The sequence below is a fragment of the Dryas octopetala genome, chromosome 5 (assembly GCF_963921425.1).
Source record: "Dryas octopetala chromosome 5, drDryOcto1.1, whole genome shotgun sequence".
Taxonomy (NCBI): Eukaryota; Viridiplantae; Streptophyta; class Magnoliopsida; order Rosales; family Rosaceae; genus Dryas; species Dryas octopetala.
In genome coordinates this window covers 9,591,710-9,611,023 of record NC_141370.1, presented here as the reverse complement: position 1 = coordinate 9,611,023, position 19,314 = coordinate 9,591,710, and the positions used below count along the sequence as shown (strand labels likewise).

Here is a 19,314-nt window from a genome sequence, read left to right as displayed (position 1 = left end):
GGAGATTTATGGGTTCATGGGGTCAATTGACCCCATTGACCCCACCCTGGATCCGCCCATGCTCACCAAGAAAGCCTTTTTTCTTTTGGTCTAAACCAAGAAAGCCATTACTGCGCAGAAATCTCAGCAAAACAGGGAACTTGAAGTGATTCCAATTTGGATAGTGATTTTTTTTTTAATTTTTTATTATAAGGTTAATATATTTCCTTCTGTCCTTTTTTCTTTCTGAAAAAATAGAATCCTCAGCTGCAAACCGATCTTCTGGCACACAATGCTATTTACCCCAACTTTCATTTGACCAAAAAAAAAAGAATTGTGGGATTTCACAACTTTTTAGCATGTCAAGATCAAATTTCAAGATTTGGGATTGAGTGGGGGCAACTGCATTTCAAACTTGTAGCTTGATTTCCTTAAGACAATCAAATTTGTTTAGTTCATATATTTCATAGACTCGAGGATGTATGTTGGTAAATGGTCTAGCTATGGACCAAATGAGGATCCTAAGGGAGATGTTCACATGTCAAAAAAGGACACCCTAAACCTTAAGCCATTACTTATAGGATAGGCCTAGGACAACCCAACCCCACATTTTGGGGGAATTGGTCTTCTCTCTTCTCTTAAAAATAGGTCATTCTTCTTTCTCCGAAGGCAAGCACATCCATTCTATACACCAAAACTATGCCAAATTCTCTCTTTAGAACCACCATTCGAAATTTGGCACCATCGAGAGAGTTGCTGACTTGCTGGCTTGCACCACACTGTGCATGTTTCTAGGGACCATCTTTCTCTTTGAAGGTTTAGGTTGTGGTGTCTAACTAGGTTTAAGTTAAAGAGAATAATGTTCTAAGAGTTAGGATTTGAAGACTTATTGTTCCTAAAATATTTCTAGGCATAGGCATTAGAAATGTTCCCATTGGATTTGAGGCCTATTTTTATATGATGAATAGTAAATAATATGTAACAGACCCACACAAAAAGTTATTCGGATCAGGTCTTTGGAAAAACAATATATTAATTTACTATTGAATTGTCTCCATTAAACACACTTTAAAGTTTAAACCCTCTACAACAGATTATTATCAAAACTCATGACATCCGATTTCATTTGTGATTTGTCAATCAACATTGACTAGCTAGCTTGTGTTTTTCTTTTTCTTTGTTCATTTTTTCCTTTGCCAATACAGGCTAGTGTGAATGATAAAGAAACCACACATGCTAATATTATTAGAAGTTAAAACTTAAAATGTTGTATATATATTCTCATCTAGTTAAATTTCAAATCAAAATTTCAACTATAAGATTGTGCTGCAATTATTTATATTATTCTTCTGATCAGCGCTTCCTTTGTCCAATTCTATCTGATTTGAAAATAAAATTTTAGTCACAAGACTGTTCTACAATTCTTTATATATTTGTCTTCTGACAAATGTTTCCATGCATGTATTTTTCTCTTTTTTTCTTCTCTTATTTATTTATTGTAAAGTAGGTGGGGATAATGATTTGATAGAATGATAACTCTATATCTTCGGGGGGAGAAGAATTCGGTAACTTCGACAGATTTGGCCCATTTGGGTTAGGTTCATTTCTTATATTAAAAAACAAAATCAATATTTTTAGGGTTTTTTCTTAAAGTCCATAACATAAAAGTCCATTATTGAACGACCCCCTGCAAAAACAAATAGTGACATGTCGTTCTACTTTAATAAGTCAAACGCTTGGCACTGTTCACTAAGTGCTCAGAAATTACTGCTATTTGATAGTGACAATAATTGCTACTGTGCAACAGTGGCTATTCGAAACTGCATAAAAATAATATTTATATATACTTTATGATTTTTCTTACATAAATATGTCAAAAACTAATTAAACCAACAAAAAACACAAAATTCAAGCTTATAGAGTCACATCCACCCGTGTTATAACTTAAAAATGATTGTTACTAATTACCACTGTTCGACAGTGGCAATCTACCCAGTTAAAAAAAAAAAAACACGTTGAACGCTTGGCACTAAAAACATGTAACATGTTATAACGTGTGTTTATTTGTAAAATAAACTTTAAAATAATTTACTTATATTTTTAAAGCATGAGTCAAAATGCAAACTCTATGTTTATATAGAATATAGATTAATTATGATTAAAAAATGAATTTATTTCCATGCTAAAATGACATGAAAGTGTAAACCCTCATCTGAACTCTAGGCAAATGAGAGGCCATAAAACCCTTTTTCATCTATATATATGATATCATATAATTAATGCTAGGGGTACCATCTAAGTGTACCACCTCTCTAATAGAGGTGGGCCTCACCAAGTGGAAGCCACCCAAGTGGGACCCACCTCTATTAGAGAGATGGTACACTTAGGAGGGTGTACTCAATTCAGATTTTTAAAGATTTTTTTTAAGTGACAGACTTTCATAGACTTTCAGAATTATGACAGACTTTCAATTCAAAGATTTTTATAGACTTTCATGAAATTTTATTAAAAAATTTCATAGACATTGATAGACTTTCAATTTCAATAACTTCTTGATACAAGTACCATCATGAAATATTGTGAGATAACAGCATTTGTAGATCACAAAGGGCAATGAAAATGCAATGAAATCAAACAGAAGGGCAATGAAAAAGTAGTGAAATCAAACAGAAAATGGCAGGCTGATGAAATAATAACCTCTAAGAAATCAAGATTGTTAAGAAACCTACTAATATATTGAATGATCTAAAACTGGTCTTCAATATTTGTTGAACCTTACTATTCAATGTTACATGGATAATGTTAAATCCAGGTAACGTTGACGAAAACGAGCTTCCAAGTGTGAAGACAATTAAATTAAAAAATAAAATAATACATAATGAGAAATGCATATAAGTTTTAAAATTTGAAAGAAATAATGTTGTATCACTACTTAACATATAAGTCAAAAATTTAAATAATGTTTAACTAATCTCTTCATTATTGTATCTAACAAATAAATCTAACTCAAGTCATCCTTGAAACTCTCAGCGTAAACATACAAAGAATAAAAAGGTGGAGCAGGATATTATAATTGACATGTTGTAAACCCATAAAACCAACTTCTGGAGCACTGAAAGTCTAGAGTTAAAACCGTATATGACAGGTCTATTTATATGTAATGGCATAGTGATGAGACAATATAAGAAACAGGTGTATCAATGTTGGAATGGACATACACGCACGCAGGCAATGCTGGAGGAGGCGAAGAGAGAAAAAGGGAAGCCTTTTCTCAAAAGTCTTTCAAAGTCTTGGGAGGGAATGGAAGAGAAATAAAAAAGTTTGGTATATATACTTTAAAGCCAAAAAAATTTCAAAGTCTATGAATTTGAGAAATTTGTGAAAATCATTGACATTTTGAGTATCATATGACTTTCATAGACTTTTAAAAAATCTTAATTGAGTACTTCCAAACTTTTTAATTTAACAAAAGTTTTTAAAAGTCTTAATTGAATACAACCTCCTTAGATGGTACCCCTAGTATTATCCTTTCGGATAATATTATAAGCACTCCTTGTTTAATTAAGCTCTTACACTACAAAAATCAAAATAAATATTTTATGATTTCTACACGCACAGGAAGTTAGAGTTGAGTGCCAATAGTACTTGCATAGTTGCATGTCTATATTATTTTATTCAATATCACATATCATTTTCATTCGTTATAGATGATGGAGTGATGGACCAACAAAACGTACACGCATCATCTATAAATGGTAATATTTCTCCATGTAACAGCTCAGGAAATTCCTCCATAGAAGAAGCCAAGGTAGGAACTGTTATAATTGGGTTGGACTAAGCCAAGATCAACCCAATCAATCTTCTTTGTAATTATACACGCAATTTTTTTTAATCATTTTAAGTTATGTTGACCAAGACTCGTCTATCTTTTTTTTTTTTTTTTTTTTTTTTTATGTTGTGAAAGAAGACCAAGACTTGTCTTTAGGACATGGTTAATGTTTATAATTTCGAAAACAAAAAATTTGTTACATATTTCATAGTTTTTTTTGTTCTGAAATGAAACGAGACTTTTATTGAAACTCAAATATCGTAACAAGAGTTGACAATAAGAGCTGGCCTGTTGAATAATTTATGGGAGTTCTGTATGCCAAATATGAACATCATAAATGAACAAAGCAAATCTAGCTAACTAATGAGCTATACTAGTGATACCGCTATTAAAGAAGGAGATCTTGTCAAGCGCACTGGATCTATTGTGGATGTTCCTGCGGGAAAGGCTATGCTAGGGCGTGTGGTCGACGGGTTGGGAGTTCCTATTGATGGAAGAGGGGCTCTAAGCGATCACGAGCGAAGACGTGTCGAAGTGAAAGCCCCTGGGATTATTGAACGTAAATCTGTGCACGAGCCTATGCAAACAGGGTTAAAAGCGGTAGATAGCCTCGTTCCTATAGGCCGTGGTCAACGAGAACTTATAATCGGGGATCGACAAACTGGAAAAACAGCTATTGTTATTGATACCATATTAAACCAAAAGCAACTGAACTCAAGGGCCACCTTTCTCAAAAATGTTATTCGCATTTTGAGTATCGCAAGCAACAAGTGAAATATGGGATATTGAAAATGATCTAACTCTTAACCTAATCTTAATTCATATCTCTACAATTATGATTTTGTATCACTATGCCATAAAGAGTTTTGAACCATATATATATATATATATATATTTGTTGATGTGAAACCCAGTGAAATAAGATCCACAGGACCACATCCATCATCTATGAACAGTATGAAGCAAAGCAACTGACTCTATCATTTGCCAAGTGTCTGCACCTCATCAAGTAGGGATTTACATTCATGAGCAAGACAACAACCAATCGTTGGCACCAGGAAATTGAGGCCACGTACCGACATAATTTTTGTGGGTCCAAAGATGGTCAAAGTCTGAATCACCACTCGTGTGATTAAGTTGGGACGTAATCATACATTCACTATTTAAGCGTGAAAAACTACACTTTATTAGTTTATTAGAGAAAAAAAAAAATATATCCTTAAAAATGTTTAATTATAACAAACATAATTCAATTGGCCTAATTTTGAGCTAATAAAATAATACTGACCAAGTCCTTACATTTATTTTTTACCTCCACAGAGCCGTATGAGATAAAAGTCTCACGTAAGGTTTTGTAATAGCGATGGTAACAGATACATGTAATGCAATTATGTAATGCAATTTGCGCACTACATACAAAACTATGATGTGAACCTAAACTTTGACACGTGACACAATGACCCGCTGATCACGGTTGTTGTTGGAATTTGATTTTTATCGCATTCTCATGTATCCCCACGTGCGCAAGAAATGAAATCATTCTTTCATTCATTCCCATATCCCCACGTGCGGTTGTTCCTACGTGGCTCGAGACCGTGTATTCTTTTAACGTGCATCGCCGCCCCATAAATAAATTCCTCCTCTTCAATCTTCCCCTTGTTTTTTTCCCAACCCAAAATGGGTCCCATTCTCTCTCCATTCATTTGCCTCCATCACCACCGTCCATTTCATTCACTGTTTGACTTCCAACTCCAACTGTTCCAAACTTATTTTGGATGATGTGATCATATTTAAAATCCACTAGGCCACCTATTCCCCATATAATAAAGGAAGCTTGTTGGAAAACACGTACCAGTGCGTGGTACGTGCGTGTTTTCTAGATATAAACAAAGGAAGAAGGCAAGGAAGCAAGCAAGCAAAGCAACCCACCTATCCTATATATAAACAAGTTGTTCTTTGATAAGCGCATAGTCGCCATTGAAGATCAAAATCAAAGGAGGATCGAAAGTATTGTTCTTGGATCAAATTAATGGGTTGGTCAGAATCAGAGCGAGGATGCAAGAGGCACCCAGAAGTGAAGCAATTTTCAGGCGCAGTTTGCTCAACTTGTCTGAGCGAGAGACTCTCTCAGCTCTACGCTCCTTCTTCTCTACTAGTCCATTCACACGACGCTCATCAATCTTATTACTCTTCTGCTGCTTCGTCCTCGGCCTCGGCCTCTGCCTCTCCGGTCCGTCGTGGCCGGGGCCGCCATCAGCGCAATGCTTCGGATGTCATGATGGGTTCCATTTCTTTTGTATTGGGTGGCCATGGGGTCATGAAGAAGAGCAGATCGCTTGCGGTGGTTTCCAAGACTGCCTCCGCCGCCGCCGCCGTTGGTGGTCATATTTTTGGGGATGAGGTGGTGAAGAGTGGTGGGAAGGTGAAGAATAAGACAAAAAGAGGGTTTTGGTCCAAGCTGATTGGGTCAACGGGGAAGAGGACCAAGCAGGTTTTGAGGCACTCCAAGACTACTCTTAGATAATTAATAATTATTAGTCGCTAATTAGCTTCTGTAATCACTAGAATTTGATTTGGGAGATTGCTTTTCTACTCATAATTACTACTTGTTTATGGAAAATCAAATACATGGATTCTCTACTTGATTATCTTCATTTTACTTACCAGCTAGATCGGTGTACCACACACTCAAATGTTGTATAAACTAGTTATTGGTTTTTTTTTTTTTTTCGTCGAATTCTAAACTTATCTTAATTCATAGTGGCAAATTCAAAAATATTTTTCCAGACATAAGATAGTGAAGCGTTCAAATTTTGAGCATGACTTACCTTAAGTAAATCAATATGATAAAAGACCTTCCACATGGCCCACACCCTATTCATTCGGGTGGATTCCCTTTTGCTTCTTAATGAAGAATGTTTTTTTCAAAACATAATTGAAAGACTTTCATAAAAATTCTTGTAGAATTGAGAAAGAAGTTTTCATTCTGTACTTGTCAGATCATGAATTACAACGTAAATGAATAATAGAGATGTAGAAGAGTGTAATGGGTTGCACAATTGGTGAGTAGGGTAAATACCTACGCTCGCCGTTTAGTGAATATGTTACTGCTACATCATTATTTTATTCAGAGTCACCACTTAAACTAATAGAGGTTTAGCATAAACTAGTTACTGACAAAATGAAAATTTGTTTTTTGTCAGCACCGTTGTCACTTTTTCTTTTTCTGTGATAAACATATTTAACGAACACATTCAGTGAGTTAGCATTGCTGTTATTATAATCTTACTAGCTGGACTCTTTTGGTGGAGTGGTGGCTGACTTTCTTACCTTTTGCCTTCATGCATCAAAATTCCTGAATTTCCACAACAAATTGTGATAGGGATTTTGACGTAGGCTTTTGACTTGAAAGGGCCCTCTGTTTGAACACGTGCATGGATTTTTTTTGTTCTTTGGTCATATATATCAATATATGCAATTAATTAATTTGAACAAGTTGGTTATATTTTGTTTTTTAACATGTTGCAATTTGTTTGGATATACGCATGTCATCCAAGAGTGCAGTGTTAAATGTCTTATACAAATATAATAATGCCATCCAGTTGCATTGCTTGACTAAAATTGCAAAGAGACTATTGAAAAGGAGCTCTTGTGTCATGTCATATATATCTTAAAACACGACTTTAATCTATAATTTGTTTTGCTAAAACAAGTTGGGTAGTGAAGAACAGAGGATTCCAAAGACCAAGTGGTGAGTTTCAAATTTTAAATTAGATTTAGCACGAGTCCTTTTACTCGATCAAACCCCACTCTGCCACACATGCTCTTTTAAATGGCACGTGCCTAGCCACTATGTTAGTGACAAGCTTAGCAATCCTCACTATTTTAGTATCTGGAAATTCAACTGGATTGCTGTTCGAGTATTCTTTAACAAAAAAAACCTAAAAAGCATTCTGCTCAAATACTAATCAGTTCCAAGGTTTCCCGAGGAGAAATAAATGACAAAATGCTATTACATGTATAATTCAAATACAACATTCCCCAACTGTCAACTTTTTTGTGTTTTTGTTTTTCTTTATACATCACTTAAATGCTCCTATCTTTTCTGTCAAATTGTCTGACTGCTTCGACTAGCTGCTGCTAAACGTATGTGATTTCAGTATCGCAAAATATCCTCCCAGGCTTCATCGTGGCGGATCCAAATTTTTGTGAGGCAATGATATCAGCCCTTTAACACAGGACCTATACATTTTATGGGCTTATATAACCATTTCTAAAACAGCAACAAGTTCATTACCTAAAAACAGATTATAAACATCATCTAGCAGGGCCAGACTTCACCTCCTTGACATCTTCATCCTCATCACCATAACTCACATGGTCCAAAGATGGCCGTTTCAATCTCTGAAATATCTCGTCAAGGGACTCGGAAGAAGAACCACGAGACAAGTTTTTAGTTTCTTGAACTTGGCGCAAGGGAATAAATTTTTTGGCTGCTATGTTGGACTTGAAATTTTGGAAACCATTTTTCATTGATTCCCACTTTGAGGCCAAGCCAGAAGTTGACCCTCCTGTTGTGTTATCAAGGTGAGAGTCATCATCAAGCAAGGAGACTTTGGCGGCAGCAATACTCTTCTCCACTGGATTTGTATTGAAAGATGCTTGACGGCTCTGCTCTCTAATGGCAGCATACTTGTTGCTGATGGCTTCTTTGCTTGAGCTATATCTACGACCCTCTTCTTTCAAAGATTTTGAGGGAGTTCCACTTGCACCCTCAGTGATTAAACTTGTTTTTCCATTCATTTCCTACATATTTCACTGTTTAGGTTAGGATAGGACCTATTATCCAATAAACGAGTAGCAGATGAAGAAAAAGAAAAGAGTACGGAGTAGGATAAAATAAACTGGAAAAGAAGATCACATATTAGGATGGATACAGTATGCCATATAATTCATTCAGTTAATTTTCCTGTATGCTAAATAATAGTATACCATGCTGTTGCTGCCAGATTCAACATCAGCAGTGTTGAAATTCCTAGCCAATGGGATAACATGCTCACCAACTTTGCTACCTTGTTCAATCCAAGATCGTTCTGAGACAACAAGGACAAGTTAATTAACTTCAAGCAATATCACTTTATGTATAAGCATTCACAAAAGCTGGTTTTGATATTCAAAACCTAGAAAATAAAAATGGCCCACCCAAGTGAATAACAGCAGCAGGTCATGGTATATGCAGAAATGCTTACCTTTCTGTAAGATGATTAATCCAGATGGATCAAAACCATCCATATCATCAGCCTCGGTTTCAAATTTAAATCGCTTCCAGCTCCCAAGAAAATTAATTATGCGGTCAAAAAAATTACAAGCAACCAAGAGGGTGTATACAACCATGATAAGTGGATAGATTCTGTTAAAATCTTTCCCAAAGAAAGGGACAGCTTGATCAATATTTCCCATTCGCTGCAATAAGAAATACGCAATACACAAAGGTAAAGTGGTCAATTATTAAGTAGAGGGAGGGAAGTTCTACAGTTAAAACATCGAAGACAAACAACATTATTGCAATGTTCAAAAAGAAATTTACTATTAACAAGAAATCTATATTACATCAAACAGGAAACGTTCTGAAGACATAAGAAACCAAATGAGAAAAGAAGAAAGAGTTTACTCAAATATTTGAAAGTCATAAGAAAAACATTTTCCACTCGTAAAAAAAAGGCTTTGCACACCCTAAAAAAACAGTGCTTTCCCTGATCACAAATGCTACCCAAGAGTTTTTTTTTTCCTGTATAACAGCTACCTGAGAATATTTAGATTTATACTAAAATCGTGACAAAAAGCATTTAATGAAGTATATGTTTCTTATAAAAAAAAAGATCATGACAAAGTTGGAAAAGTTGTATATTGATTTCCGCTATAGGAATCCCATATAACTATAACATTTTTTGTGGCAAGCATGTAACCATAAACTTTTAAATTGCCCCAGGTGATTTATAGACCTTATAACTTTCCGTTCTCCATTTTCATGCATGTACATCAATCTGTTCAGTTTACCAGAGGCATGATACAATATACGTAAAGAAGTCATGTTGATTAAGAAAATGGGAGCATTAAACCAGAACTGTCACATAAAATTCAGCACTCCGAATATCTTGAATATAAATAGAAGAGACTTTATTCATATAATTTTACTTTCTGCTAGGGCAAGGTATAGATCATTAAGAGAACTGACAATCGATGAGAGAAATACCTTTTCAAATATAGTTTTTTGTTCATCAATAGTTCTATGTTCAAGACGGATGAGATTGAGAAAGTTGTATGAAACCGCAGGAGCATAACGAGCAATCATTCTGGCAGTTATTATGGAAATGGAACGTAAGTACCATTTAACAAAATATGACTTAGATAATCTTTAAGTCATAAAACTAAAGTTGAGATCAAAACTTACGAGCATATCATAAGCAAGTTGACGGAGCTTGTTTGCCTGGGTGTTAATGAGTAAAACATCAACATACCAATTTTGAACAAGGAATAATATGTGCAGATGCACATATACATCAAAGGAACAAAAGCAAATACCTGGAGAAAAGTTGAGTCAACAAATTTACAACAGTGAGCAGTAGAGTAATAAAATGAAAGTAACAACATGCCTTCAACTATGGAGACTAGATACATGTTAAACAAAAAAAATCAAAGCATGCTTCACTGTGCAATTTTTCACAAAGATGTGGACTCATATGGATCTAATGAGAATCTGAAGTTAGCTTTTTTCAATTTATCCTTTTAAACAATATGTTGGGCATCAGCGATGAAACCTGGGTGAGAAAAGTCAGACTTCGACAAATGGAAGTGATTTTCCTTATACACCAATTACAAAATGTCCAAAAAGAAATATAAAGACTTGAACTTACTAAAATAACTATAATCTACCTGCACAAGAACCTCTTGCTTTCCAACAGACTTGATCAGAATTGAAAAAAGAGATAGATCAACTTGAGGAGGAAGTAGAGTTGCCTCTGCTAAAAGAATAGCAGCTGAAATGATACCAAGAATGATAGCCAAAAGTTTCTCAACTTGTTTTCTTAGTATACAGCGCCAAAAGAATTCTGCAAAGGATAACAATTTATATTGAATTCAGTTTAGACCCTCAATCTCTAAAATTTTTTTAAAAAAATCAAGTTACAATTTAAAATTTGAGGTGTTTTACCAATAATATAACATGAGTTTTAAGAAGCCATACGGTGAAATGATGCAAAAACAAAAATTAAAGAAACAAACTTTAAACAAAAATAAATTATAATTAATGAACACATCACGCTTATAGAATGTGCTTGCTATATAAGCCAGCCAACAGACAACAAAATTTTCTTTTTGTGTTCACATGGATATATACAATTCAGATAAAAGCATATATAAAGACCCCATCAAACTAAAAAAAGAAAAAAATCTGGCATTCATTACACAGAAGTCCCAAGTACTCCTTCCACAGAAAAACCCAAAATTTAAGTAAAAGTAAATTATAGATCTGGATACTACCTATTGTATCAATGAGTGATCCTAATCTGCCAGTTCGAGTAGGTCTGAAGCTTGAAACATATCTCCTAAAATGGTAGCATGCGGTTAAACAGTCAAGACAAACACTTTTTTTTCTTTTGATAAACAGTCAAGAGAATATATATATATATATATATACACATTTATATATCATAGAGAGAGAGAGAGATGTTCTCCTGTCAGACAGTTTGGCATCTTAAGTTGTCAGATTGTCAATCTGGACCATTGATCATATGGATCGTCCATCAATGTGTGATCCAGATTGACAATCTACATAACATACCAAATATTTGGTAAGAGTTCATTCCCGTATATGTGTGTATATATAGGTACACACACACATTTAATGACTGGAATAAGAAAGGAGAAAAGAAGAATCAGAGGCATACCATCCAGTAGAACTGCGGCGTTCATAATTTTTTATTGTATCTTCAAGTTCAAGGGCCTCCATAACATAGGTCATATACTCACTGCAAAACTAATGGTAAATCTTAGATACAATGAACCTAGCCATTAAAAAAGGGTTCTCACGAACCCTACTGAATATGAAGACGTACATAGAAGCCGACCGTGGATCCCAAATTCATAATCCAATAAATACTTGAATTCCACAAAGAGGTCATATAAGTTGATTTTGGAAATAAATCACATAGAAGGGTAAATTCTAATACAACATACATATATTTATAATGGCAATCAAGACTTGGTTGAACAGCGCGGCATTTTTCGGTTTTTTTTTTTTTTTTTTTTTCCAAAACAGTACAGGTTTATTTAGGATGTAGAGTATGGTTTAGGATTTATATTCTAAAGGTTTGGGCTGTTAGCGCTAAATCTTAGAGCTAACCCAAGACCCTTAATCCTAGAGGTAGACCAAAACTCTAAACTTTAAGGCCTAAATGAAAAACTAACAGATAACATGTTGTTCCAACAGTCCTACTAGACATTCACACACACACACACACACATTATTGGAACAGTGTTGTCTAATGATTCAAACCGTTCAATTTTTAGATTTCATTTAAAAATCATCGCTGCAAAAGTTTAATCATTTGCTTATCATCATGATCATTTTGGAACATTGTGTTCGTCTATTTATTCTATCATAATTAAATGACTAAATGGTTTCCGATTTGGCTAATTTTTATACAATGATGATCTTTCATTGGGAACCTAAAAAATGGACGGTCCAGACCATTTTATTACATTGCGGGGTGGCCCCAAGAACGATTTCAGCAAAATTTAAAGTTTTTGGATGTCCACTCTAGAGAATAGTTTTGTGTTTTGTTTGTGTGCGCGTGTGTACATGTAACTTTCAGAATGACAACTAATCAACCAAAAGGAGCACAAATCATCTAGAAGGAACTTGCAACCTATGGTTGTAGCATGCAGTTCTGGATTGCTTCAATAGATAACTAGAGCCAAGATAACAAATATAGAATATAAGAAAAAATGTCTACAGACCAAATAAACATCGATCTTGGAAAATCAAAAGGATTTCAATGAATAGTATGCAGGTGATGAGCATACAGACAGTATCTTCAGCTTAAGAAGTTTACCTTTTATACCGGTAATACTCTTCCCGGGCTCCTCGAAGATGACGCCTTAGTGTTGCCATTGATTTTTCGTCAGTATCATAGTCCATATCGTTTTCACCTAATCGGCCACCTTGTGGTTTGAAGGATGGATCTTCCTTAAACTGGTGAAAGATCAGACTAGAAATATTACAAAGAGAACCCACTACAGAACTAGTGAAGTTTAAATTTTCTTTTCCAATTTTTTTAAATAAGTAGAACAAATACCATTTGAGTTAACATATTGTCAATAACATTCATGTAGGGTCTCAAGGGATCACGCTTGGCCATCTGAGTGGACGTTGCTTGGGCGACCTAATGAAGAAACCATCATTCAGTTTAGAGAAAAATAAAGAATACATAGATTGAGTTAGATCAAAATACAACCATACTTTGAGAAACTGCATAAGATAGCTCGTGTTGGTAGAGCCCACAAAAAAAAAAATGAAGATTGTTCAACTTTTAAGGAACAATGAGACAAATTGATTTGACAAAAAAAAAAAAAAAAAAAGAGACAAATTGATGAATTTCTAACAAGATGTTTCGGTACAAACAGTGAAAATTACAAACAAATTTTTCTAAAGAGAAGTAACCACATATGTACAGCCACCAAAAAAAAGACAATGCAAATAATGCAGCCTCTTTTCAGGTGAACACAAAGTCATGTATCAGTCTTGTAACCAAACCCCTCCCAACCCCCCCCCCCCCCCCCCCCACCCTATTCTGTATAAAAACATATGTTATCAGTGTAAGCTCCTTTCTTAAATCGTTAGAAAGGTAAAGATTTCACTTAAATCATATGTTGGACTTTTGAGTTCACATGTTGGACAACTGTCTAACATACGTTGTCATTGTAAGCTCCTTTCTTGAATCTTTAGAAAGGTAAAGATTTCACTTAAGAATAAGAGAAACATACAAGGACCAAAGCACAAGACGCCCTAGGTGAAGATAACAGAACATGAGACAACACTCTATTGAACTTGCATTAAAACTAAAATATAATTGTCTGAGTGGGAATATAAACACCAAGTAGTCAGGCCTGTTATATCAAAATGTAAGCATTAAAATGAACAGTGTGTTGTACTAAGAAAGTATCCATGCCTTACAGCAATATTGAAGACCTGATAGTAGGGGTGGCACAGGTTGGGTTGGATCAGGTTGGGACCCAATCCTATACTGACCCAAAATAATCGGGTTGTGATTTTTCACAACTTGAAACCAACCGACCCAACCCAACCCAACAAAAATCAGGTCAGGATGGTTGGAAATCGGGTTTGTTAAAACTAAAATTTCAATAAATTTTAAACAGACAAGAAATTATAAACTTAGTTGGCCCGAAGCTCAAGCCCATTTGCTAGAACAGTGTGCCTTTGAGAGTTTTCACGCATTTCTAGAGAGAAAAAAAGCTGAGCCATCTGTTTTAGGTGATGCGGGATTTGCTTGTACAACATCATTCACAAAAAGAGAGATATATGGCAGGACAGGAAGAGAAAAGTTCGGCAAAGGGTTAGTTCGAGAACAAGTTCTTGGAGGTCAAGTTTTGGCCTGATGGGAAGCTCAACTCTTGTTGATTTTTAAGCCCTTGAGATCTTTGTTCTTTGATGTAAATTAGACCTAGAACTAGAGATGACTTGCGACAATTGAAAACAGAAAACCAATCACACGCAGCACGCACAAACACAAGAGATTTATACTGGTTCGGCAATAAACTTGTGCCTACGTCCAGTTGTGATATCTCCCGAGAGATTCACTGCACTATGGAATAAATTCAGAGGTTACAAGGACTTTTTGGAACCCTAGAACCTAATTCCCCTTCAGCAGAATACCCTGAAAAACTCTCAATCACTCGACTCTCTCTTTGCTGGTGCTTGTGTCGAAGACATTAACTAAAACCTAGGGCTGCTGCAACCTATTTCTAACTCATAGGTTGCAGCTAACACTTATGTTTCAGCTGGGAATCCTAATCCTAGTAGAACTAGGTAATTGGCCTAATTAGCTGATTCTAATTCCTTGTACAATTAGAAATACTCAGAACCCCTTCCTTAACTAGGAAGACCTTGCGCAAGTCCTCTCAGCATTCCTAAAATCTGTATCCTACTAGGAATAACCCAAACTGCTACTTTCCAGACTTTTGATGAGCCAAACACAACACTATGCCATTCTTTGCCTTTCTAACCGTCTCTCCCTAGCCCATCTCTCTCATGTCTTTGGGTTGCTCTAGGAGGAAAGAAGTTACAGAGACAAAGATGAATTCCACGCTTTTTTACTTCTTTTGAATGGATGAAAATCATGAAACACATCACACCACACAAGTCATATGGACTGGAGTGATATATTGATGTATTTTTCTTTTCCTCATTTTGGGGAAACAAAATTCATGGGCACCAATCTCTTTAGCTTTGTGTTCTCTCTCATACCACTTCAAGATCAAGCATATATAAGATGGATCACAGTGTCTTCCACACAAGTTGCTTTCCTGGCAATCAATTGACAATTCTTTACATTTTTTGTTATTTGGATGATTTTGGGAATGACTGATTGATTCTAGAATGTATGCCAAAATGGTATGCTACAATCTGTTGCAAGAAAAAACAAAAAATCATGCACTCAACCAGTCAGCTTTTTGGAAGCGAAAAAAGTGTAGCACAGCAGTTGGGACCTTTGTGTTAACACAAAATGTCAGTGGTTCGAATATCGACAGATGCAAACATCTCAAGATTTTTACTGCTATATATGAATCGGGATGGGGCAGACAGAATTATTGGGTTCAGAAGTATTTAAACTGACAATGAACCAGTTCCATCGAGTTGAATTGGTATTAACCCAATTCAACGGGAATGGGAAAGAAAACCGGGCTGACCCGGTCTAGTCAGATTTGGTGGATTGGCCAGAAGAATGCCTACCCCTACCTTGTACTTAGGACCAAGTTACAGAAAAATGAATGAACAATGATAACACAAATCAAAATTTCAGAATGAACATGTAGATAAAGAAATTGTGTGCATATACAAACAAAATTAAACAATCACAAAAATATTGATAAATATAGTATGGCGTAATTTATTAATTAGGAAAAAGATAACAAAACAAATCATGGATCTTAAATTGTAATTGAAATAAAATCTTACCACAATAGCATTTGAAAGATCTTGATGAGCATCATCAAGTTTCACAGCCATTTTAGCAATTTTATGAGAAAGAACTTTCTGGCGAGTAGTCCAATCTGCATTTCTCCAGAGGCCCTTTGGAATTTCACTCAAACCAAAGCCAAGAAGAAATGCACCTGTAACAAGTCCAAAAGTATTCGAACAGGCCATGGCAAAGCCTAGAACACCTAATTTCCTGTTAATTAAGCAAAAAAAAAAGATAAATAAATCGTACACCTCAAATAGCCAAATAAAAAAATAAGGTAAAAAGAATAAGCGCCTGATAGAATGACAGCCACCTATCATCTTCCTAGCATTAGTTTCTCTACTGTGACCATAATTAAACACCTTTTTGACATCTTATTTGCACTACTTAATGATTCTTTTCAATTTTTTTAATGTAATTCAGTCCAATCACTTATTATTGCAACAAATAATTAATTTCATAGGTTATTGGAAAAAGAGAAAGTTTACACAAGAAGATTATGAATCATCCTGGATCTTCTTCCATTTTTCTTTTGTGTTACTGTAGCAATCTTCATTGTTTCTTCCATTTGAAATAAGAATTTAACAACTTAGTTTAATATCTCTAGGCTCCTAGAAGGAAAACCTAATAAGAAACTAATATCCACATCGATATAAATCATCTTTGGAAGGGCAGAAACAGACCCATCCTTGTGCATCGTGAAGAGGAGAATTAGTCCAAAAAGGCCAATAGCTCCCAAAATTAGATAGAAAACTAAGTTCACATGTACACTAGTCTTCAATCTCTCTGTCACAGTGAAGTCTCCAGCATCTTCAAAACCCTGAATAAGGGGCACCACAGTCCTGCTTAGAGATAACATAACTTAAAGTATGAGGAAATTTATAAAAACATATATATGCCAATTTATTATTTATACAATCAAATCTAAATTAAGGGACAGATAATCATATAATCATGATTCCAGAGCTACAAAATTGGAAATGGCGTGGCATACACTTCAAAAATTCATTAAAGAACCTCAACAGAAAAGAAAACATCAGTCAGCATAAATAAAACTGAGTAATTGGACATAAACACAGATAAGTCATTCAATTCGACCAAATTTGTTAAGCAATTGCATGCCGTCCAATGGCTCAAAATAAGATTCCTGACAGTAATGTTAATCACTAAACCAAGAGAGAGGACGATAACAGTCAAATGATATAATAATTGAAAATCTGTAAATTCATGTGACACGGGTAGAAGAGGGCAATTAAAAGAGTCTATGAATTTCCATGTTTCATACCAGGTTAGTAAAAATGTACTCCAAAATGACCAGCTCCAAAAGAAAGAGATTCCTCCATTTTCAATATGATTTATCGTCTGCAAATGTAACAAGAGAATCAGAAACATTCATCAAACAAACAATCGTTGCATAGACAAATGATTACGAATATAACAACTTGAGCCAGTAAAATAATGGAAAGGATGTGCTTTAACAGATAATCCTTTCAATGTTAAAAGGATTAGACGCAACGCATACCATTAACTTAAAATTAAAGTCCATATTAGGCTTTTTTGTTTAGAACCCAATGACGCAATGGTTTACGTAAAATACACCCAGCTACCCAAATCGCAAATAAATGTGCTCATGCATTATCGCAGAAAAAACAAAAAGAAATCCCAAAAGAATTTACGTAAGCACAGCTGAGCTGCAGAGAAAATTCTCTGGTCGAGCTAGTGAAACAGATGGTATTGATTAAAAAAACGTCTCTGAATTAAGAATAATCAAAACCCTAATCCCCAATCGATTCATATAATCATAAACTGAACGAATTGGCAAAGATTGTTGAAACTGCATATGAAAAAAAGTACCGTCCAGATGTCAGCGGGCACAATGACGATGATGGAGAGCGAACAGAACCAGGTGTACCCAACAGTGAGGAGCACATAGCGAGGGACCTCCGGGCCGGCGAAGTACCTGAGCGTAAAGAGGACCATCCCCAATGTGAGGGGCAAAGAGATCAGGTAAAACACCCACATCTCTCAGCTCTGTGTCTCTAAAACGACGACGCAGTTGTGAAACGGGTCAAGCGGATCCGACGACCCGATCCCTACAAATGGTGCGCCACCGGCCTTGGGTTGGATTCCGTGTCATGCGCTGAGAGAAGCGCTTTCTGGGTTCTTCTTCGAAGTCGGAGGAGGAGGTCGGAAAAAGGAAAAGACTTAACAGAGCGTTTAAGCGAATATACTGTATGCCATTTATTGGTTTTGGGCTCGGCCTTTGTATTTGGTGGGCGGGTTCGGATCCGGATCTGAGACTCGGGAGTTGGGGGTTTGGTTTGCGTACGTTTGTTTCCGCTTCAAGAAACAATTGCCGTTTCCTTCAATTGTGAACCACACCAACAGTTTTGGATTGGTCTAATGCTAATATAGTTGACTATTGTTTAAAAAATAGTACAGGTTAAAGCATACATGTCATGACAATACCAAGTATTAAATTCATTGGACCAAACAATTAAGCAAATGTTGTTGTCACGTCTTGGATTCAAGTTTCGGAGGTCAAGTTTGGGTTTCGGGTCAAGCTTCTGTGTCCTTGGTTCGAGATCCCTTGTTCGAGGTATTGGGTCTCAGGTTTTATGGTTGGGTCTTAAGAGTGAGTCTTTAATCCTAGGTCATACAAAAGCTTTTTTTGACCATTTCCTCCCAAAACTTATATTTTTAACCCTTTTACATTTGTTCGGACCAAAATACCCCTTATATATATCATATATAGACCTTGCATTCGACAACTAGACCAGAACATCGACCAGTTGCTTCTCATCCACTTTCTTCGCCTTCGAAACTTCGATGGTCGTGTTCCTGTAGCAACTACTTTGTCGGACCACCACCAAAATATTGGTGGTGGAGGACGACGGAGATTAAGGCTTTCTAAGAGGCCAAATATAGTGGGATTGGAGACGGCGAAAGCTGCTGAGAGCGAGGACCACAGATCTCAGATCTCATCTTCTGGTTGCCGCAACCAATGTTAGCCCAGTGTCTGGTGCAGATGAGCTTCCAAAGCCGCCCATCCTACGTCGTTTTATGCCACTGCTTGTTCACACACAAAGCCATCCCTAGCGTTCGATCATCCACTTGCTTGAACACCTCGAATATTAAATTGTCGTCCAAATTCGAAAACCCAGAACCCCCTTAAACTTGAACACCCTCTTCTTGTTTTTCCTCGTCTTCTTCAACCTTTATCTTCTTTCTCATTTTCTGATCAGC

The 19,314-nt window shown here is 35.8% G+C and overlaps 3 protein-coding genes across 4 annotated transcripts; 2 read left to right on the top strand and 1 right to left on the bottom strand.

The window, feature by feature from the left end:
• Positions 1–4,171: 4,171 nt before the first annotated feature.
• Positions 4,172–4,582, top strand: LOC147284102 (ATPase, F1 complex, alpha subunit protein). Its single transcript, XM_086245653.1, has one exon. It carries the CDS (start codon positions 4,172–4,174, stop codon positions 4,580–4,582), a length of 411 nt encoding a protein of 136 aa, XP_086101779.1.
• A 1,161-nt stretch (positions 4,583–5,743) lies between these two features.
• On the top strand, positions 5,744–6,448 carry LOC147284101 (uncharacterized). Its single transcript, XM_086244961.1, has one exon. The coding sequence runs from the start codon at positions 5,838–5,840 to the stop codon at positions 6,330–6,332; it is 495 nt and encodes a 164-aa protein (XP_086101087.1). The 5' UTR covers positions 5,744–5,837; the 3' UTR covers positions 6,333–6,448.
• A 1,350-nt stretch (positions 6,449–7,798) lies between these two features.
• Positions 7,799–18,363, bottom strand: LOC147284100 (LMBR1-like membrane protein). 2 transcript variants are annotated; one of them, XM_086243562.1, is made up of 14 exons: positions 17,923–18,363; positions 17,354–17,430; positions 16,752–16,910; positions 16,065–16,278; positions 13,165–13,251; positions 12,922–13,061; positions 11,755–11,835; positions 11,348–11,412; positions 10,742–10,917; positions 10,260–10,390; positions 10,062–10,161; positions 9,058–9,271; positions 8,801–8,901; positions 7,799–8,614 (listed from the first exon to the last, which is right to left on the bottom strand). In XM_086243562.1, exons 1-14 carry the CDS (start codon positions 18,088–18,090, stop codon positions 8,126–8,128), a joined length of 2,202 nt encoding a protein of 733 aa, XP_086099688.1. In that variant the 5' UTR covers positions 18,091–18,363; the 3' UTR covers positions 7,799–8,125. The 2 variants fall into 2 exon arrangements, with proteins under 2 accessions (XP_086099688.1, XP_086099689.1); XM_086243563.1 differs by lacking the exon at positions 17,923–18,363 and having other exon boundaries at positions 16,752–16,888; positions 17,354–17,419.
• Positions 18,364–19,314: the final 951 nt, after the last annotated feature.